The following is a 22,586-nucleotide window of genomic DNA, read 5'->3' on the forward strand; positions in this document are numbered from 1 at the left end:
ATGGCTGAGTGCTGCTTCACGTGGGGAAGAGGGGAAGAGGAGGCAGAAAGCTCCTGAGAAACACATGAGGTCCAAGCTGCTGAACTCCCAATGTCCATCTGAAGTAGTAGCCAGGAGGAAGAAGTGGCAGCTGTTTTTTTTCTATCTTTTTCCATTTGCAGGAAGCAAATGTATTAAGGGTTGTGCTGTTGTGTAGCATAAGCAACGAGTTCCAGGCAACTGTTTTGCTCTCAAGCACTGGCTGTGGAGCATCTTCAGGTGGTTCTGCTTCACGGATGCTCTTCAAAGGTGGGAATTAACTTGTGTTACCTCCCATGCACATACCCATTCAGTCCTTGTGATTTGCTAACTCCATATCAACAACCCAGCCCCGCTGTACTCACCCCAAATCCTTACATCCCCACCAGGCACCCACTGATCCACATGGTTCAGGTCCTACCATTGTACCTACCAGAGTCTGCTTTTGCAGTAGGATTCCTGCATAGGGGGACAGATACCACGTGAATTTAATAGGCTTTTGTCCTATAAATGCCCCTATGACTCAGAAAAGTGGTGATTTCTATGTCCTCTGAGCATTTATACATCCCCAAGGCTGAGCTGGGGAAGGATCAAATGCCAGAGCACCAGGCTGCCGCCGCCGGAGATGTTGGCTGTCTGTTTTACCTGAAATCCTTTAAAAAGCAAAGTGAGAACATCTCCTCTGCAGGCAGCACGGGAAGTGTTGTGAGGATGTAATGGAGCGTAATCAGTGACAGATTTGTCATCTCTATTCCACCCCGTAGCACTGCAGCACGGGGAGGGATTGCCGCTGATTGTTTCGGCGAAGCACTGCCATGGAGCAGATTGCTGTCTCCTCAAGTTATTTTTATGTTCTTTTAAGACAGTTTTCAGTTTGGGGACAGATAGGGAGAAAAGGGGTTCTCTCTGATCAGCCATTTGGGGTCACCTCAATTTGAGGGTCTCACTGGGATAAGAGGAGGGTGTAAGGTGATGCAGAAGCACTGCTGGAGCTGTCAGCATCTCCCCAGTGCCTGCATTGTGTGACCTGATCACACCTTCAGAGATAAAACAAACTCCAGATGTGGCACCAGAAAATAATTTCCCCAGATCATAATGTCCTGATGCTTCCGGTCTGCCCACTGGAACAGTCTGGGAAATTCAACTAATGCATCTTTTGATTGCTTAGGAGCATTTTGGTTGCTCATGCCACAGTTTCCAGCTTCGTCCATGACAGAGCGTCCGTGTATTTTGTGATAAAGAGGACACAAAAAAGATATCCTCCGGATTTTTCTAAACTAAATGTCTTTCCTAGGACAAGTGGCAGGAGAGTGGAGTGGCTGAGCCAAGCAAGGCAGTTCCTGGTGGTCTTCCTCTTGCTGCTGGCCCTTGCCAAGGCTTTGAGGAGGGGACTCATCCCCCTGAGCTGCCGAGGCTCCCTCCAGGAGTCAGGAGAGGGAAATCCTGAAGGCCCACAACATGTGTGCCCTTATTTTGGAAGTCCTTGTTGGTCTCCATTGACCGTGAAGATCCAGACAAGGCCCCCACAAGCCAATAAAACACCCCTTAGTGTGCCCTATGAGTGTTCCTTTGCAGGGACCAGGCTTCAGGTCATGGAGAAGCGTATCCCCTGGGAGTCTCACAGTCCCTGAGCCCCTCCTAAAGCCCAAGGCCCTCCAACCAAGTTATTACCACACTAGGAGGCAAAGGAAGGGCCAGAAAAGTATTTTCATTTTTTAATTTTGTAGGTGGAGTCTTTTGGTTTTGTTTTGTTGTTATTGTTGTTGCTGTTTTGTTTTGTTTTCTTTTAGCCAAAAAAAAAATAATCCTGAGGTATGATTCATGGTTTTTTAATGCCTTGGAAGTCTGCAGTGTCATTCTCCTGGTTTGGCATCCCAATTCAAAGTGAAATACATAAAGCCAAAAGAAGCATGCAAAGGAGTTTCTCGAGCTTTCATCATCTTTTTTTTTTTTTCTTTTCTGTGAGCAGAAGCTGTCGTTTTTCAGCTGAGCAGCAGCGTGTATGAAGGAATAGAGGGAAGGGTCTGATAATAAAGCGATAAAGATATTTTTGTTTTTATTTTCGGTGGTGTAAGGATGGAGTCTCTGTGATATCAGCTACACATTCAACAGCTGAAACAGCTTTTTGCCAGGGTTATACAAACCCATTTGCAGTGTCCAGGTGTTAGGACGAGCAGCTAGTAGCGACTGGATGCCAGCAGTGAGAGGAGCTTTGCTTTTACATAAAACGAGAGCATGAAGAAATACGCGAGGATGCGGCGCAAGCTCCCACGGCTCTGCAGGCCCTCGCGGGTGCCAGCTGAGCTCAGGGTCTGCGCCCCCCTGCCCAAGGTGAGCTGCTGGTGTTGGGATGGAGGAGGTGGGTGCCGTGTTCGTGGATGGGAGAGGGCAGGGGAGGATTCAGTCCTGGAGTCATGGTGGCCTCTCCCAGGGATGAAATGCTCTGAAGGCGAAGGAAGGAGGGGATGGAAAGGGGTGGGGAGGTGGGCACCTCTTCCTCGGGATGTGGAGACCTCTGGAGCATCCTCTGGCTGGGTTAAATGGGAGATTGCTTTGCTGCCAATGCTTTGAGATCGCTTTGCAGCTGAGGGAACTGGGGCTGCTTAGTCTGGAGAAAAGGAGGCTGAGGGGGGACCTCATTGCTCTCTACAGCTGCCTGAACGGAGGTTGTAATGAGTGCGTCGTGTCGGTCTCTTTCCTCAGGTGACAAGTGATAGGACACAAGGAAATGGTCTCAAGCTGTCCCAGGGGAACTTTACATTTGGATTTTATGGAGGGGGTGCTCAAGATTTGGAATGAGATTCACAGGGAGGTGGTGGAGTCCCCATCCCTGGAGGTATTTAAGAGAGGTGTGGACGTGGCACTGAGGGACATGGTTTAGTGGTGGGACTCGGTAGGTCAGGCAGATGGTTGGACTCGATGATCTTGAAGGTCTTTTCCAAGCTAGCTGATTCTGTGATTTTATGATTTTATACCTGAAGTCATTTCAAATTCAAGTGGGAGACCACAGGGGCTGCTGAGAGCAGTCAGAAAAATGTGCTCCCTCATCCCCATCTGTGGCCAGCTGAGGTGCAGGGCTCAGCTCCAGTCTGCTTCTGGGGAAGCTCTTCCTCACATTGGCTGCAGAGCAGCTACGTAAAAAAAGGGGTTAAAATCACTGAAAATCTCCCTCTTCTCCTCCATCCCCAGACACTTTTACAACATTTTGTAGTGTGCATGGTTTAAAAGTTCAGGACATTGCTTCTTCTGGGGTTGTCAAGCTTTGCAACCTAAAAACCCTTGAATCACATAGCAAGAAACATTGCAAATGCTGCTAAAGGCCCTGTCTTACCAGCAGTGCCCGGGAAAAACCCTGTCAGTGCCTGGGGGTGTTTTCTGTGAGCTGTGTGTGAGGTGAGCTGGAGGAGGAAGCAGGCAAGGGGACAAGCCCAGGACATCGTTTGGGCATTTTCAGGTGCATTGATTTCCTCTCCTCCTCTGCTGAGAGCATTGTAACCACTGTGCTGGGTGGATTCATTCACTTCTGCTTATAGAATCCCTGGGAAATTCAGAACAAGGTGGAGGGGGTGTCCTGTGCTCTCTGGGGGAAACCCAGGAACGCAGAAGGGTGGCTGGGTGATAAAACCCCTCAGTAGACATGAGGAAGTCATGTGTGGACTCCAGTGGCATGTGGATGAGGATGGCTGTTAGCAATGTTAAAAGAGGGGAGATTTAGACTGGATATTAGGAAGAAATTCTTCACTCTGAGGGTGGTGAGGCCCTGTCCCAGGCTGCCCAGAGGAGGTGTGGCTGCCCCATCCCTGGCAGTGCCCAAGGCCAGGCTGGATGGGGCTTTGGGCAGCCTGGGCTGCTGGGAGGTGTCCCTGCCCATGGCAGGGGGTGGCATTGGGGGGGCTTTGAGGTCCCTTCCAACCCAAACCATCCTGTGATCCCGTGATTGCAAGATCACTGGGGCCCCAGCCCTCACGCAGTACCAAATTTTGTAGAAATCCTAAGAGCAGAATTACGGGCACGCATCACAAGAGGATCGTAAATATCATTTTTAATTAACTGGCTATTCTACAGAGGAGACTTTGTGCAGTGCTGCGAGACATGGGAACAAAGTTCAGCCTGTCCCTGCTGCAGAACTCCAAATTTCCCCTTCCCCAGCCCAACACCAGCAAACAGATGTGCTCTGTGCCTCCTATTTATGCGCTCCCAAGAAATTAACACCCTGTTAAGCTACACAATGCAGCACATTTATTTTTATTTCACTGTACTGCAGCTTTTCAATGTTAACTCGGTACTATTTCTTACTGGAAGCAAATCCAATCTAGCACCAAGAGTTGCTTAAATTAGTGGCCTAGGAGGCAATGAATTGCATGCAGCAGAAATAGTACCTATAGCTTAAGATAAAGCAGCTTACAAGCAGCAAAGCCCAGTGTTTGCTTCAGGTGCAAGAGGAAAAGGACAGAGGAAGAAGATTTAACTTCCAAATACCTGAAGCTGAGACTGCGATTTGTCTGCAGACCCATTTTAAGGCAACAAACAGCTATATTTATATCTCCTGAATGTGCCTATTATTTCAAGATCTCACCCAAATGAGTGCAAGCGACATGACAAAGCAGCACTGTAGGGAGCCAAAAAATGTATAAAAAGCAATTGATCCATTATAGATGCAGTCTCGGGCAAGCTCAGTCTATTTTTAATCATTTTAATAATGCAGCTGATTTGCTGCATCAAGGAGGGGAGCTGAAGAGGGACCCCAGCGGGATAAATAATCCAGTGGGACATGGAATGGTGAGGCTGAGGTAAATAGGATTAGAAAAAGGGACGTTGTATGGTGTTCCTACATTAATTGCGTTGCAGAACTTGCTGAGATTTGGGTATACTTTAGACTAACCAAGGTAGAGGTCTTGATTTCTCTGTGTTCTCCATGTTCTCCATGAGCACAGCCCTCTTCATCTTGCTAAAACAGCCAAGACCCATCTGAGCATCACCCGCTCAGCTCACCCGTGCAGCAGATGAAAGGACCACACTGCCTTCCATCCGCGTGGCCCAGGGGGAAGTCTGGAAGTTGAGGTTTTTCCCTCCCTTCCCCAGAGTGGCCTTTAAAGGAGAGTGGATGTGAGAAGGACAAGAGACAGACGCCTACTAGCCAAAAGGATGGCTTTCGGGGCACTCAGTTAAAACACGAAAATAAAACAATGTCTTAGCTCCAGACAGCGGTGTGGGGCCAACGAGGGAAGGAGGGACCACCCAGTGAGGAGAGAGAAATGCAAGGGGGGTGGTGAAAAAAGACAGAGAGCAGCAGCCATGCCCAGGGAGGAGATGAGATGCTGGCTGCATGCAGCAACAATAAAACAGAAATTATAGCTCAGATTTTGAAGCTAGAAAGCCGGGCACCACGCTGCACCTGGGATTCTTCAGGGGCAGGGTGATCCAGGACTCCATTTCACTGAAGCTGGCTTCATAAAACAGACAGAAATGTCCATGCTCGAGGCTGTAAAAAGGCTGGGGTAAGCCTTGATGCTAAACCTGCAGGAGTTAGCTTGATTCCACTCATCTTTTCCTTTCTTTCTAATACCTCAGGGCTGCTGGCGCTCCCCATCTGGGGACTTTCTTATAAAAACGTTTATCTTGTTGTCGTGTGGAAGCTGCATTTTTCCTCCGTTATGGAGTTATGTCAATCCCACTGCAGGCAAGAGGTCAGGAATGGGACTCCCACGCTCATTCTTCATCTGGCAGCGCTGGCCAGCCCTGGCCTGGCAAAGCCTTCTACTGCAAAAAATGAGGGGACGGACAGCCACGTGGGGTCCCAGATGGCCCTCTGAGCGGTCCCCAAACCACCCAGCGCTGCCCTGTGTACCTGCAGTCTTGGTCCGTGCAGCTGAGGAAAGGCATCTTTGTCACAGGTTGCCATCACCTGTGCTCAGCCCCTTTATCCACAGGTTCACGTGGTAACTTTGCCAGCTCCCAATACGGCCATGAGCCAAGGTAGCTTCCCCTCCGTGGACTGCCATCACTTTGGGAGAACGGGAAGGCTTATAAATAAAGAGAAATAAACGTACATAAACACCTCTTTAAAATAAGATAAAAAACAAAATAAAATATAAAATAAAATAAAATTTAAAATAAAATAAAATAAAATAAAATAAAATAAAATAAAATAAAATAAAATAAAATAAAATAAATAAAATAAAACAAAAAACCATTATTTTTTAAAAGCATGTTGGACAGACAGGTAGCTCTTGTTCAGTAGATTGCAATTGTGGGTTGCTTGGGCTATTGACCACCACTTCCATGACTTGAGCAGGCTTCCGTGCTCAAGTCAAGACTTGAGCTTACCTTCCATGTAAGCTCAACAGTAATATCTAAGTGCCTGGCATTTTCATGGAGTTTCTGACATTTCTGTCTTTCGGGGGCCAAGGTTCTTAACTGAGAACTTTGGAGAACTGGCTTAGGCATTTAGGAAAATTCATAATAAATTTGGGGCAGCATCTCATATGGAGCTGAAACTCAAGAGCAGTTGTACTGGTTCAGAGCAAAGATGCAGTGTTTTGTCTCCAGCAGTGTCCGTGTGTTATGCAGAGAGAAGAGTGGAAAAACCATGAGATATTTTCCCTGAATATTCTCCCACCTTCCAAATGTTTTCACTCAGGGACCTCCTATGTTGGATGTAGCCTCTAGATATCCAACATCCCTCCATGGATTTATCATCCTTTAATTTCTCCAGCCTTTTTCTGAACCCAGATAAAATATTGCATCCTTGCTGTTCTTTGGCAAGGAATACCACAGATCAGCTATTAGCTGTCTTTGATTCACTTCCTTTAATTTGTTCTAAGCATGGCTCCTGCCAGCTTCATTTGATGCACCCTTATTCTTGTATTGGAAGAAATAGTGAACAGTCAATCCCTGTTCATCTTCTCCATGCTGCTCACCATCATTCAGTTGTTCTCCTTCATTTCTTTTTCAGGCATTTTTTTCCCAGATGAAAGCCCACATTGATTGCTTACTTAGTCATTTCTTTATAGGGACAATTTTTTAACTTTGAATCATCTTTACTGGCCTTCCTTGAATCATCTCTATCACCACTATATCATTTCTGGAGATAAAGGGGTCAGGGGACACAATTTAAGATGTGAGTGAACCCTGGTTTTATTCAGTGTATTCAGTGGCACGATAATGTTCTCTCTTTTGCTTGCCCCTTGGTATTTGTTAATATTTAATTTGCTGATTCCACCACTACTGAGCAATGAACTGACATTTCATAGAACTATTATATCTCAATATCTTATTCCTAAGTGAGCCCAGAGCCCATAATTTTATATGTGAAGTTCAGAGCATTTTTCCTTCCATGAACATTACTTCAAGTTTGGCTACATTAAATTTAATTTGCTGTTTTATTGCTCATTCACTTAGACTCATCAGATCTTGCTGCAGGCCTTTGTCCTTGCTACCTTGAATATCATGGTGTCATCTTAAAACTGTGCTCCCTCATTGCTTGTACTCTTTCTGAGGTAGCGCAGCACACGTTCCAGCCCAGATCCCTGAAGAAACTGAAAGGACATCTCCTTGTTGCCTTAACTGCACAAACTCAAGGTTCACAGGAATCTTCTTCTGGAGATATCGTCATAGCTAGACCCACTCTTCAGATCAATTTGTTGCACCTCATCTTGGAGCCCAGCTAATATCTGATGCCTCCAGACGAGCCTTTGATGAAGCGTTGAGTTAATATATTCATTGGAAAACCAAGGCTTTCAGCTGACATTGAAAACTACTGCAGGACGAGGTTGACTTCCAGCTCCCTGAGCCATGATGAAGGCAGATGGCTGTATCCTTGGCCAGCTGGAGCCCACTACAAGTCACCATTAGTTCCAGATTCAGAGAATGACTGCAATCCACCTGGAGGCATCAGGTTGATGGGTTCCTAAAGCCAAGGTCTTGTGTGGGAGGAAAGCAGGATCTGGAAGGAGGGTTTGGGAAGCTTGGTGTTTTCCAGTCATCCAAGCTGATTAAGAGGATGAGACCTCTGTCTTCACCTTCCCCAAATGGAACAGCTTCATGTTTTGTTGCAACAGACCTATTTACTCTGAACAGGACAGAGCATAGAAAATCCTGTGTAGGTGACCAAACAGATATCTTCAAAACCCCACCTCGATTATTTAAAGTAGGGAAGTTCAGAAATGTTCTCTGCTACTCAGGTAGAGCCATGGCCTGTCATGCTACAGCTGACCTGCTATACTGTCACACTCCCACGGGCTGGAAAAGTGTCCCATTTTCTTTATAGTGGCTGGTATAGTGCTATGTATAGTGTTATGACACAGCCAGGACTGGTGACCTCAACTGGCCAAAGGGATATTCCATACCATATGGTGTCATGATGAACAGCAAATATGGGGAGAGGTGTCGTGCATGTTCACAATCCACATTTACTGAGGATTTGAACCTTTTAATAAATCAGTGGAGGTGATCCAGGGTCCTTTCTCTAGAGGTCTCCATGACCAATGAGCCTCATACAAGGACAATTTGCCTGTTCTCCTCCCCAAACTCCTCAGCTCCATCTTGGAAAGCTGGACCAGCCCAAACATGGTATCCTGGGACTAATTAGGCTCAGATCTGCTCTTTAACCCTTTCTTAGCAGCTTGTGGCTTTACTCGCTAAACTTTGTGCTCTGATGTTAGCACCACTGTCTTTGCAAGCCAACCCTTGAGCAATCAGATGCAGAGTGACTTTTTCCTACCATCACCAATCACCTCCACTCCTAAAACTGCCCTAAGAAAACAATTCTGGGACCCACCGTGTCCCCACATAACATTTCAGCTTTGAAAAAATAGCATATTTTGGTGAATTCTCATTTTGGCAATAATGTTCCAGTAGTCACCACTTTTTAGCTCTCTTCTGGTATCTTATTCCCAAATGGTAGAAGAAAACTAGGAAGGAAGTGAAAGGAAAATGTGGGTGTAGAAGAACATCCTGTTCTGCACAAATACCCTGGTGTGTTGTCAGATGGATACTCTGCTTTAAATAGAAGAGGTCTCATGCTCGCAAAGGCCAAAATAATAAATTCTCAGGAATTAGCAAAGATGGAAATAGTGATTTTTTTAAAGAAACTGTTCAGATTTACTGCATTAAAGAATCGCCCAAGTTAGAGCTTCTCACTATCACACACAATCTCATTTATGTCCACCTATAATGCAATGCACACATGCACAGTAGGTTTAGGAATAATCCCCAGGGAACTCAGTTAAATTCCGTTTGTTTTTATTGTATTTAAGTGGCTGTTTCCATAATAGAGGTCATTTGGGGTAAAATAAGTTAAAATGAGAGTTTGTAGGCAGCCGACAGGACAGATTCAGAGGTCCCTGAGAACTGATATGTGTGAAAAAGTTCTGTTTAGATCCATTTGATCCATTTTTGTAATTCTTATTTCTGCTGTCTACAAGGTTGTTGATTTTTTTTTTGCCCTTTTTTTTTTTTTTTTTTTTTTTTTTTACCAAAGCACTCTTTCAGCTGTTACTACAACAAGGAGGCAAACTCTTCTCATCTTCTGCACACTTTCTTGAATTTAGTCCATTCCCCCATTGTGCTTTGCTATGAACCTGAAACTTGTATTGGAATTTGAAGAAAAAACAGAAAGTGATATGCCCTTGGGTACAACATACCCTGCTGTATAGGATTTAGGAAAATTCCACAGAACTTACTTCAACAAAGCAACTTTTTCCACCGACACCCTTTTCTACAAATTTCTGACCATTGCTGAAGACAGTTAATATGGATCAGCAGGAGAACTGCTATGCTGAATATTGCAACTGCAAGAGTCCAAGAGCTGGTATATCTCAGAGAGAATCATCTCTCTGTTATTTACTGGTGTGATAATGGGAAGGCCAGGTCATGTAGAGCTCAGCGTGAACCCCTTCATCCTCCTTGCCATCACCAGCAGCCCACATGGTGCTTTTAGTGCCAGGTGTTTCTGGAGTGGGAATCAGGGGAGGCATTATGTGAACCCTAAAGCCACTTTCCTTTGCCTGACACTGCGTTCTCCATTGGTTATGAAATAATCTTGAAATTCATCTTTGTGAAGAGAAAAATGGGCCTGTGTTTGTGTCAAAGGATCTGTCACGTGGACCTTGCATTCTGGCCCTGGAAGATGTCCCCTGCTGTTTGTCTCTGTGGCCAACACAACGCAGACAGAGGGACAGCCAAGGGGAACGAGTGACATGGTTGCCCTGTGCTATTGCACAGCGAGATACTACAGAGAAAGATCTTTAACCTCATATTTCAGTATTTAACACACAGCCTTTGTGCAATAAGTGAAGGGTGTGGGGAGGGAAGAAGTGATCACATGCTTGGTCCCAGTACGGTTCTTGTTGTGGCTAGACTGGTCGGACAGTAGTACCAGTTAGGGGTAGACAAATGCATGATTCAGTCCTGGTGGACCTCTGTTAACTCGTATTGACCCAGCCTGAGCACTGCTTGTTGGGGAGTAGAAATGGGGACATGCAGAAGGAAGCCAGGAGCCCTTGCACCCAGCCTGCTTTCCCAGCTGGCTCGTGTAGAAACTCTGGAAGCTTCCTGGGATCTCTGAATTTCCATGGATGTCAGGTGAGACAAAAGCTTGCCATCAGCCTGGTCTTCTTCTGGAAATACTTTCCAGAGAGCAGAGCACATGAAATCCTGTTTGCAGGGAAACTTACACAGCCTCTTGCATGCCAGCTCCCTCACCAGCATCCTGCGTTGTGGTCCCCTGAATTTCAACCACCTCCATTGTAACACTCTCCCAGCCCATTTCTTTGTGTCTTACTCATTAAAACACCCCTTTGCTCAGACTGGCGAAGATAGGCACTTTGTGAAAGCTTTACCGAAAGGGCGTCACGTGCGTGATGAACAGGCTCTCCCTGCAGCAGACAAGCGTCCCGTGCTTGGTTTATTTCTGGAGCAGCTAACCTATTATCTGTTGCAGGGCCTTGTGTGGATGAGAGCTGGTCCACCCGGAAAATGAATTACGTGCCCTTCTTTGCTATTGAAACTATCCATCATATTGCGTCCCAAATGGTCTATCATGTCGTTGTCTAGTAAAACTCAGCCATCAAAGGCAGCTCCTGTTTGGATGCTGATGCTGGATGTCTGAAAACGTGATTTCAGCTATAACTCTGAGAACGTTTACTTGAAATTTATGACTTGAGGTCCCTGTAAGCTCCATCAACTCTATCCATCTCACACCTTTATAAATAATACCGATCTTCAATTTCTGAAACCTGTAGGGCAGCCTTCTGTGGTTTTTGTTTTTTTTTTTCCTTTTTTTTTTTTTTCCCTGGTGTCTGGGATACATCACGTGCAAGATCTCACTCTGAGATTTCAGACTCTGTGTGTACTTACTAAACAAATATAAAAGACTTTTACAGAGGAATGTGGACACCATGGAGAGCAGTTTAGTGCATTTGGCCCTGCCTGGGACCCAGGAGATTTCAGCCCCACTCCTTGCCATACCAAGACTTTCAGTATTTATCCTTTTTGTGCCTCAGTTTCCTTTCTATTCGGTTCCCAGCCAGCATTAACCAAAATCCTTGAAGTGTTCCCGTTGGGTTTAGCTTTGGTTGGACCAGGTCCACCAGCACCTTTCTGCTCCATGAGGTGCTGTGTGAGGTAGAGATGAGAAGTGCTAAGTAAGCAGCGGTGTCACCTCTTCTCCATTGACTTAAGCAGGAGCAGATGTGTGGAGGAGGACCAAGAACTTAGGATCACGCCTTAAACTTCCCACAAATACAGTAAGAGGAACGCTCTGACCCCGAGAAGTGCTCTGCATCCTGCACGGGGATGCGGTGAAGTTTGGAGGACATTTTGGAGGGGGTGCCAGGGAGTTTGCAGAGCCCGACCCTGCAGGATTATGTGAGGTTATTCCCCTTTTCACGTAACCCCAGCCGTCACCACAGTGCTTACTGTAGTCTGATGCCTTGGGGAGCTGGTAAGGGAATCTATTAATACTCTTAGGAAAAAATTAGCATCCAAACAACTTTTGTTTCCTTGTTTTTTACACGTCTGTGCTCCCCTCTGTCACTAGCTACAGCGCAGAGCCTGATAGGCACTGACAAAGAGCTATTGATTGGGAGCTTGTGTGAATTGGCCCAGCACTGGTCACAGCCAACTTCTGTGGGACCTGCTGCCCCCGTCCTACAATACGCTCCAGTGTGTTGAGCCATTTGTGAAAGGTCAGAAATGAACAGAGAAATGGACTGGAGTCAAAAACAAGTAGTCCTATAAATATCAGTCATAGTCAAAGGCGGTTTATTCCATTCCTCCCCTCGCTCTCCCTCTGTGTGCGTCTCTCCCTCCCTCTGTTGTGGTTTCCCAGATATAACTCCATGTTTCTGACTGTGAAGCTCTGAAGGGGAAGCAGCACGCACGCTGCAGCTTCTGCTCCCATTTCGCACACATGGAATAAGCCTCGGTCCCACGAGCAGGACTGGCAGCCGGCACGGAGTCCAGCCATCAGCTGCACTCAGATGCTGTGTTTTGATTTCTCGGATTTTCTTTATCTGTGAGAAAACTCATTTGCTGCAGCTTGAGAGTTAGCTTTGGCCACGGGCAGCTTGGATTGGAACTCCTGAGGGCTCTTCTCTGGCCAGAGCAAACATTTGACTTCACAATGACTTTAGCAGCTAAATTAGAGGATATTGAAGTGACGCTGGAGCACCTACTAATGGATGTGTTCGTAAGTAAGCTACAATTTCCTATTTAAAGCGGGATGCTAGCAATCCAGAAGGCAGCATACAAATTTAATGGTGTGTCCAAGTGTTGCATTGGCTTCGTTCCTTCACGTTTCCTGATAAACCATGCATCCCACACCAGCAGTGTGCTGTGGTACAGCTAAAGGGTCTACCACAAGGGGTAATATGTAAAACTGGAGCAGTGTGACTCCAGGGCAGGATGCATTTTACATTGGTTTTGTGCATCATTGACAACATTGATGAAGCACATAAAAAGGAGGAGAGATCTGGTCAGAACAGTTTAAGGAAGGTCTCTGTAAAAGAAGTGCACTGACAGAACTTCAAGCTATGGACAGCTTGGCATCAAGTATCTTTGGCTTTAGTTTTTTAATAGTTATTAAATTCTTTTACTAGTTATAGTTTTGGGTTAGTTTTGAAAGAGATGAAGGAACAAGCATAAGTCTTTTCATTAAAATCAAGTTTATTCCTCCTGGGTATGCCACACACTTTAAACTGCTGTTAATCTGGAATTGCTTCCTAGAAATCATTAAAGCTCAGTGAAGCGATGTATGACTTTCTTCTGCACATCTGAGATAAGAATCTGTCTCTATAATCTCTTTTTTAAAGCTTCTTAAAAATACAGAAACATTTCAAAAGAGATTCCCGATTTTTCAAACACAGCTTGGTGGTTTTTGCCATAGCCAGAGTCAGCTAAGTTTTCGAAGTTTTTGGAGGGGTTGCGGGGGGGAAACAATGATGAGGGGTTGTCAGGTCCTTTATCTCCTTCAAAAAAGTGATGCCAAGGTAATCTGGACACTTTGTAAATTCAAGTTATTTAAAAAAAAAAAAGAAGGCAATGGCATTCTGAATTTTCAAAAGAGTTCATTTTGGCATCTTTTAAATGAAATGCCTCAGATTTCAGGGTCTACTGATAAGGAATCTTAGGCATCAACCACAAAAGCAAAAAACAGGAGAGCCTGCCAGCTTTACAGCCTGTGGTCCAGCTACTAAAGTGCCCATCTGTGCTGGGAGAGAAAGAGATTCAAGCCCCTCTGTGCTGACATCTCCCCACAGTCCTTTGGGAGTGCCCTGTCCCACAGGTTGCTGAGATGGGGGCAGAGGAAAACACCTGGGGCTGCCCTGTCTAAGCTTCTCTGTAGGGTACGAAACACTAAAATATTCCTTGGGCTATGAGATATGAATCAATTTAAAGCCTTTTTACCATTTTCCCCAGCAAAGGGTACCATGCATGCTAGAGAAAATTCCTAAGAGTGTAAATCCCTGTGGCAGGCAAAGATTTAATGTTCACATCTTGTGACAGCAGCACACTGTGAAAGATTCTCTGTGTGGAGAGGGGATGATGCTTGCTTTGGACTATTGCAGTTGCTGTAGAATGAGCTTGGCACCACGATGCCTCTTGTTCTATTTGTTGCTTGGCATCACTTCGTCAAGCTGAGTGCTTGAAACTTGGAAGAGTGAGAGCCCTGTCCTCTATGGGGCAGGTGCCATTGAACAGTGGGTGCTTAAAGGCATTTTATTGCTGGGTAGGATCTGAGAGACTGCCAAGATCTGGGAACCTGAGGATGACTGAATTGATTGAGGCCAGTGAGAGCCAAAGCTGCAATGCTCCATGTGTGTGGTTGTGTTTGAAGGGCAAGAAAAGCCTCCTGCTCTGCTGGGAGCCACCCAACCCTATAGGAGAGGTCATAGGGAGTTTTTCCTTCATGTCCCATCATCCACAGAGTTTCAGAGCTGGGTCTAGGTTTTGGCCATTCTTATGTCCACATCTTATTTCCACCCAAATGTCTTCCTCATGTTTTTTTGTTGTTGTTGTTGTTGTTTGTTTGTTTGTTTGTTTTGGGGGTGGGGGGGGGGGGGTGCTCTTTTTCTTTGCTTGCTTGTTTTTCTGTAATGAGGATACAGAAGACCAAAGTAAAGTGTGGGCTAAATTCTCCAGGTGGCTTCTGTCCATGAAACCAATGGATCTCTTCTCAGGTTGTGTTTTGAACTAAATATGCAATATTTAAATATGTGATTCCAGAAACCCAAAGACACGTCCCCAGCTGGGACACTGCTGTCACAGCTGAGACGGTGACGAAGGGACACTGTTCCATGTGTCGTGCGGTGCCATGCTGCGCCGCGTCGGAGCCCCCAGCTGGCTCTGGAAGAGCTGGGGTGTGTGTCAGAGCAGCATTGTGCAGGGACACAGTGCAGTAGTGTCAGCTCTGTGCTTCTTCACCCCACTTGTCCCCCTACAGAGGCTGAGGCTTTACGACTTAGCAGTGGTAGCACATCCAGACTTCATGGCTTGCTTTGGGTATCAGGGCAGTGAATCTAATCTAGCCTGTAGGCAAATCAAGAAAATAAGTTTTCCCTGAGGAGCAATCATGTTTTCCACTGCCTGGGTTCTTCTAAAAATTACTCAGGAGCTAAAGCAGGAAGAATTTTGGATAATTGAGACCAAATATTGCAAATGGAGATTCATTCTGCCTGGCATGATCAGGCACGACTTTCAGGCTTTACTCATGCATTGCTTTGCCTTGTGGCTGTCTGATCTTAAACCCCCTGTCCACTGAGTGATGCTAAAAGCAGTATCTACAACTGGGTAGAGAACAGAAAATATGAAATTCAGTATGAAAGAAGGGCAAAACGTAAAGCTGTGGCTGTGGCAGATCATTCCAGTCACCCAGTTCATCAGAGGTCACTGATCCATTACCAAGCACCTTGCTACCACCAGCAAGGCTAATACCTGGGTTAGGAGCATGGGGCCAGACCAGCTGAAGGCAGGTGGACTGCCAGGTGACAGGAGCCTCCTGGGCATAATCTCAAAGGCTGCTCCACACCGTGCATCTTTGTCCATGTGAGCTTTATTGCTGACAGAGTGGAGCGATCTATCACCGTAATGTTCCTCTTCCAATTCTCTGGTGCCCTCCATTGCTCTGAACCAAGCAATTACTTATGAAACTGGGAAACTGTGGTCTGTGAAGCCTTGTCTTGTCTTCCTTTTTTTTTTTATCCTTTGAAGAAAATTAGTTTTAATGATCATTGCACCACAGGGCCAGTGACCATTGACAAAGCCTTCTTTAACAGCTTGTACCAAGCCCATTTTATCACAGTGTAGAAAGAAAGGCTACAGCAGACAACAAAAGAGAAGCAACCAATGGTTTCTAAAGAAGCCGAGCCCTAGCTCAGCTCAGACTAACCCACCTTGATGTAATTTGGCTTCAGCAAGAACACAGACTGAAGAAATGCTACAGGGTTTGGCCAGTTTTACTCTGCACAAGGTCTTTAGCTAAGTGCTCCTGCAAGAACTCACCTGGAGTGAATTCATCAGAGTTTCAGAGTAAGGATGGCAAGCTTTGGCAGCAGATACGTTTAACGTTTCCCCTGGGATTTGCATCCCGATGGCATGAGCTGCTGCTTCCTTCCAGGACATGGTGTACTCGCCGCGCTGTCAGCCCGCTATCAGGAAGGCAGCTGTTGCTGCACTGACACTTCCTTTCCTCCATTAATAAAGGGTGTCGGAGAGCTTTGCTGGCCTCTACGAGATGAGATAAAAGGGAAGCCTCTGACATGACATTTCTTAATTAGCTGTCATCACCGGCGGGCTGCCACCGAGCTGCTTGGATTTGGCTGCCTCCACAAACCCAGCCAAGGAGCCGGGGCCAAAGCAGGGAGGTGGTGTGGGGACAAGCTCAGCAGGTCCCTCGGGTGTGCTAAGGATAAAAGGGGTCTGGGTAAGAAATAGGGGCTCCGACTGCTTATTTCACTGCTTGCAAAAGTTGTCCGTGAGCTAAACCCTTCTCACCCCCAGAGTGGCTAATTATTGCCATGTGATCTGTGAATGGAGACCTCAGGTGAGGTTGCAGCAAAGCGGCAATCTCTTCTCCCAAGCAACAAGCAATAGAACAAGAGAAAATGGCCTCCAGATGCACCAGAGGAGGTTTAATTTGGATATTAGGAAAAAAAAGTCTTCACTGAAAGGGTTGTGGGGCATTGGAACAGGCTGCCCAGGGAAGTGGTTGAGTCACCATCCCTGGAGGTGTTCAAAAGACGTGTAGATGTGGTGCTCAGGGACGTGGTTTAGTGGTGGGCTTGGCAATGGTAAGTTAACGCTCTTAAAGGCCTTTTCCAACCTAAATGGGTCTATGATTCTCTGCTTTTCCTTGCATTATGGGCATAGCTTTAAGCTTGGAAGAAAGAGATGCTCAAACAGGCAAATGTATAATAATCCTGGTAGAAAAGTGAGCCTGAAGTACTCAAACATCAGCTGGCATGAAAACGGAGACTGATTTCTGAAGGCAGGCATGATGGAGATGTAGTGGATGACCCAGGTGAGAGTCTTAGATCAAGTCTTTCAACCACGGGCACTGTATCCTTAGCTCACTCCAAATAAAATCTGGGAAACAACGGGCAATGCATTTCTGATGGTTCATGGGGTCTTAGACACCATCCAAACGCAACCAAGCCTGCCAAATCCACCATCCTCTCCATCCATATTCCTGTAACTACCTATTCCCACAGACAGCCACTCAGCCTTCCTCTCACCACAATCCACAGGTTACATGTATATAACCCACATATACTATATCTCCATATAGATATAGAATGAATATATAGGAGGCTACCTCATGAAAATAACATTCATGAGGGCTTCCTGGCATGTGGCAGGGCTGTGGTTGCCTTGCTCTGGGTGGATGTAGCCACCAGGGCTGGAAGAAAACAACTGATTAGTGATGCTCCAGCTTCCATCACGCTGGGAAACAGCTGTTCTTCTCCCTTCCAACAAAATAACAAAGATATGAAGCTTAATATCTGTTTCTAATCTCATAATTTAGTCAGAGGAAGTCAGAGGAAAATACCTGGAATGCTGCAAGTAGTTTGGCTCATTCTTCTGACAGATAGTTGTGAATGGGAACTGAGCTCTGATTCAAACTCCTGTCTCCAGCCAGATCTTAAGTTGTTTGTTTGAAGGAGCAGGCATCAAACCCAAACCCTGAAGAGTCCAAAATGAGGGTCAGCTCCCTTGACAAGAGTAGTGCTAAGAGGAGGCAAGGCTCTGTAGCACACCTTGGCAATGGGGATGTCACCACAAGACAGACAAAGCCACCACATCCCAGTAAGGATTTGGAGAGTCCACTACCTAGGCCCATGTATTGCAGCCCCTGAACTGTCAAGGGAGGAACATTTAAGTGACCTGGCATTTAGTAGCAACACAGAAGTGGCAACAAAACCAGCTGTGATAATATCCAACCCTTTTCATCATCACTTTACAGACAGGGAACCAGACAGAAGGATACAAAGAAAGATAAGCAGCACCTTTCTCCCCCGTCGCATATTAGAAAAGGGAATAGAAATCTGACTTTGATAATCCCGTTGTGGTGGTTTGTTCCCTTCCAACTGTAACACTTCACCACAACTGCAGAATAATCCAAACTGGCCAGGTCTGGGGTGCACATCTCCGGTGCCAAGGACAAAGTGTGTGCCTTTGCATCTAGTCTGAGCATCTCTGGCATAGGGAGGTATTATTCTTTGTCTGTTCTTGTGGTGGTTACACCATTAAACTTGTTATTTTCTCACATCATCAACACTGGTAAACAAGAGTCATTCTCATAGTCAGTATGGGCAATCTAGGGTAAAGAAGGGTGTAAAAAGGTGGTTGCTTCAGCCACCGAGTGCACCCTGCACACAGCATTCGTCATCCCTGTTGTAACCAAACAAATGTTCCTGAATTTACTATCATCTCCCAGTTTCTGTGCTACATTGTTCTTAATAACCAATGCAATAATAAGACATTATTAATTTGTGAAGTGATTCATTAACCTCCATCACAGGAATAAATTGTGTGGCTTTGCTAGGCTGCTAGGACTTGCTAATCAAAGAGCAAGCAGCAAGTTTGTACTTGGAGCAGGCACAAATCATGCACAAAGCAAACATGTGTGCTAACCTCACCCTCTACAATGTAATGGGCATTTCTCTCTGGCAACTACAGCATCCTCCAATTTATCCTCAGCATCTGGTTTGCAGGAGATGAAAAGCCTGAATTTTGCCAGTCTCTTGACCTGTATTGAAAGTAGAGTTTGTTCAGCAATATTGTGACATTAAAAGGTTCCCCTTAGGAAAATGTTCATGAGGATTTGTTCAGAGAGACACTTCTGAACATGAGAATATTAAAATTATCATACCAAGTCTCTCCAATAAATCTAGTCCAGCATTGTGTCGTGGGCAGCAGCCAACATCACATGCCTACAGATGAATGTAAGAGCAGGGCCAGCACATAGCCATAGGCTCCACAGTCATCATCCAACCACCAGTTGTGTGCATTCAGGGGCTTCCTGACCCAAAAATTGTGTTTTTGGACTCAGCAACCCATTGTAGATATTCCTTTATGAATCTGCGAAGTGATTTTTTGAACACGGTCCAGGGATGTGAGTTACGAGGCACAGCTGCCACGAAGAGCTCTGGAGCAGAAGAAAAGCCGCAGTGTTGTGCTGCAGACCTGTGAACAGTGCAGTCAACTGCAGAAAACTCCTAGCCTCACCCTCACTTGAGTCAGGTCATGCTGCTGGCCCTCAGAAACCCTCTGAGGAACAGAAGAGCTTTGTGGGGCAGTCCAGGCTTGCTTGCCTGCACTGAACAACGCACAGAAAGAAGATGGTGAGAATGAAGGGCTGGGAGTCAAGGTTTGTCAATGCCAGCAAGGATAGGAAAGGCAAGGAAATTAAATACAGCAGAACTTCTGATAGCTGGGAGACACAGATCAAGAGTGGCCAGCTACCAAACTTATTCTGTAATCAGTGAGACTTTTACTTATCATCTATACCCGACTCATGCAGGCAGCTGAAGTAGGTATGATTCCTTAAGCCTTGCTACTGCCCATTTCTCCTCACTGATGACAAGAGGAGTGCAGACAACAAGCTCAGGTGAAGGCAGCCAAATCTAAAGGAGGTAAATGCCACTCCAGATGTCCCTTACAACTGAAGTAGGGTGCTGTTACCACTGGAAGGCATAGAAAAGCTAAAACAAAAAGAGTTAGAGGGAGAGGCTCCGGGACCAGACCAGAGAGCCAGACAAACTTTCCACAATTCTTCATCTGTCCATATAAATCTACAAAGCACAGAATATGACCGATTCTTTTTATATTTTGCCAGTGTTATCAGTTTCTCCTTCAGCTTTGTGCAAACAAAGTGTTCTCCTCACTCAGAGAAAAACTGTCTTTACTCCACGCCTGCAAGATCTCAGCTACAAACAAAATTTGCCTGAAAGGCTGCTTACCAGTTCTGATAAGGCTTAAAAAAACTCCTAAAGTCACCCAGGAGTCTTCCACTTTCCTCCTTTCTTTAGGGATGTGATGGCCTCTCTGCTGTCCACATGCTTTTCTCTGGGGGCACCAATGCTCTCCTTACTTCACAAGCACTTCCCTGCAACATATTACAATTAATCAAAGCGATATAACAAGAATGAAGTTTGAAAAGAAAAATAAAATCACACAGCACAAAGAGGCATTTATCTTCCCCATGTTTGACACAGTCCATATGCCACGGGTCCTGTTTAAGACTTGCATCTAGCTCAAGGCTGAGTACCTCCCATGCTGTGCCGGGCAAACCCCAATTTCTCCAGGAACTGAATAAAATCAGCAGATTGCTGAGCACTACGTTTAATAACCCACTAGCATTTTAGGACTTGGTGCTGAGATGCACCAAGCATCTGCATGTTCCCCTGTAGTCTCTGGGATGTGCAAAGTCTTTAGAGCAGATCCCTGACAGAAATATTTCAAAGTCCCAGCTGAGTGCACAACTGCTATCCTGTGCATTGCATCCAGCCTCTGCTGCACATCCACGATGTGGGAATGTCAGGTCGCTGCCAAATATCTCCTCTGTTGTTTACACAAGCCCTGGAAGTCAGCGGCGGCCCCTCCGATCCCTTGGTGATGTTTACAGGGGCGTATCTCCGGGGTAGTGGGGTCAGGCGAGCTCCCTCCCTAATTAATTACTGCCCCTCTGAGTGGTGTGGGAAAAGAGCCGACCTGCCGGCACACCAAAACACAAGGGAAATGTCCTTCCATCCAGCAGAGGCCCCGCTTGCTGTCTGCTGCTCGTCTTCTGGCCGGGGTTTGCCTGCAGCCCATACATCTGGGTGCATGGAGACTGGGAACACTTTCCCCTACACAAGGTCTGTGCATGGGGCGGTGAGTGGGGGGGATAAGAGGGACAGAGGCTGCTCCCAGAGCAGCAGGGGAAGAGGAAGGGTGCAGATTTCAGTGCCCCCTTTCCTTAAGACATCCTTCTGGAGTGTCTACATCTGCCCTAGGACTTTCCCTAGAGGTCATACCCCACTCAGCTTCTTCCAAGAGCAGAAGCAGGTTTGCACACCGTGCTCTGTTTGGAGATGACGTTTTGCTTTCTGATACTTCAGTATGTCAGAAAAGCCTCTGACTTGTCAACCAAACCCATTTTCTCAAGAACACGGGATCAATGAGTTCCCAAAGGTTATTACTCCTGGGGTCCTGTGTTCATACCACACGTGGACATTTCTGCTGAAATACTGATGAAGGTGGAAATTTAGAAACATCTAACGGTACATGTTGGGTTAACCTATGTCAACCCACATCAGATATGAACTTCTCTGAGTCCAGAGGTGACTGGAGGAAACCTCTGTGGCTGGGGACCACAAGCAGCTCCCCTGTCCCCAGCAGGCTGCTGGGTTATTCCCAGCTCTGATGGAGAAGGCTAGTACGGGAGGGGAGCACCACCAGGCGTGTTTTCTCACATCGCTCCCTAGGCTAGAGTGATCACAATATTTCTCTCTGAAACACTGTGTAAGACTGGAAAATTGCTTTTTTAAAAAAACTTTAATACAAGCTGGATTTGTAACGACAACCAGTGCTTATCTTTCTCTCCCAAAGTGGCAGTTTCCCTTACAGCCTGGTTCTGGGTGCAATAAAACCTGTCACCACAGGGACCGTAGCCCCAGAGCATCTCCCTTTCTCATTGCCTTCCTATCGCTCCACCGTGCCCAACAAATCATCTCAGGAGGGTTTCTTACAGCGGGAAGTAAGAAATTCCAACAAAATGAATAAGAGCTGCTGCAGAGCTCAATACAAGAGGTTTCCCTATCGGGACTCCGGGGAAGAATTTGGCTTTGCTATTGATAGAAACCATAGCTATCATCCAGGATGGAAAACGCTGTCAGAAGCCGCAGCTACCATTGTTCCCTTGTTCTGTTGCTGTACTCGTGTCTTCATGGAGTACAGCACTGAACAGGGTGTTTCTATACTGAGTGACTTCTCAGATTCGCAAAGCGGTGTCTGATTGACAGATGTGATAGATCCAGCACGCTGCACCTCAATCTGTGCCGCTGCTGTCACCGATTTCCATTCACCGATCTCCCCCAGCAGACACTGATTGAAATGAGTCTTCTTTCCTTTTCATTAAAGACCAAAAAAAAAAAAAAATCTAGTCTAAATAGCAGTCTATTGGAATGTACTTTCCTCTGATGCATCGTTACCACAAACCGCCGCTCCTGGCAGCCTGCAATTAGCACTGAAAAGCATCCCCTGCTTTAAAGAGTTTCGTCTTTCAGCAGTTAGTAAATATAGCGTGCCTCTGTTGAGGGGCTGTGGTGGTGAGGCCAGGACGTTCCCTTGCAATGGTTTGGCTTTCCTTTCCTACTATGCCAGTTAGCTGGAGGTGGTCTCTGCAGAACACGCAGATGAATGAAGCCTCAGCGGTGTCTGGTCATCTTAACCTGCCTCTGCTCCCACACACCGCTCTGGCACTTGGGTCTGAAAAGCTCGGAGAAAAATAATTACATCCTAACAGCAACAGGGACTGCGATGAGCCCAGGGAGAGCCATTAGGTTTTGTGGCTCTAAGGAGAACAA

The 22,586-nt window shown here is 46.1% G+C and overlaps 1 protein-coding gene and 1 long non-coding RNA gene across 6 annotated transcripts in view; one reads left to right on the top strand and one right to left on the bottom strand.

Annotated features, from left to right (window-relative positions):
• FRMD4A (FERM domain containing 4A) overlaps window positions 1-22,586 on the top strand; it is a 350,418-nt gene that overhangs the window by 141,562 nt on the left and 186,270 nt on the right. The window contains exon 1 of one of the 5 annotated variants that reach the window (XM_084517304.1): window positions 12,378-12,709. The exons of the other annotated variants lie outside the window; for them this stretch is intronic. Coding sequence (XP_084373430.1) covers window positions 12,644-12,709 — 66 coding nt within the window. The 5' untranslated portion in view covers window positions 12,378-12,643. Of the gene's footprint in view, window positions 1-12,377; window positions 12,710-22,586 lie in introns of those variants that run through there. 5 annotated transcript variants of the gene reach the window in all.
• LOC311435930 lies at window positions 4,046-20,823 on the bottom strand. The gene is made up of 3 exons (XR_014692491.1): window positions 20,731-20,823; window positions 19,980-20,125; window positions 4,046-6,041 (listed from the first exon to the last, which is right to left on the bottom strand). It is a non-coding gene; the product is annotated as an uncharacterized lncRNA (long non-coding RNA).

This window comes from Aythya ferina, assembly GCF_964211825.1.
Source record: "Aythya ferina genome assembly, chromosome: 1".
NCBI lineage: Eukaryota > Metazoa > Chordata > Aves > Anseriformes > Anatidae > Aythya > Aythya ferina.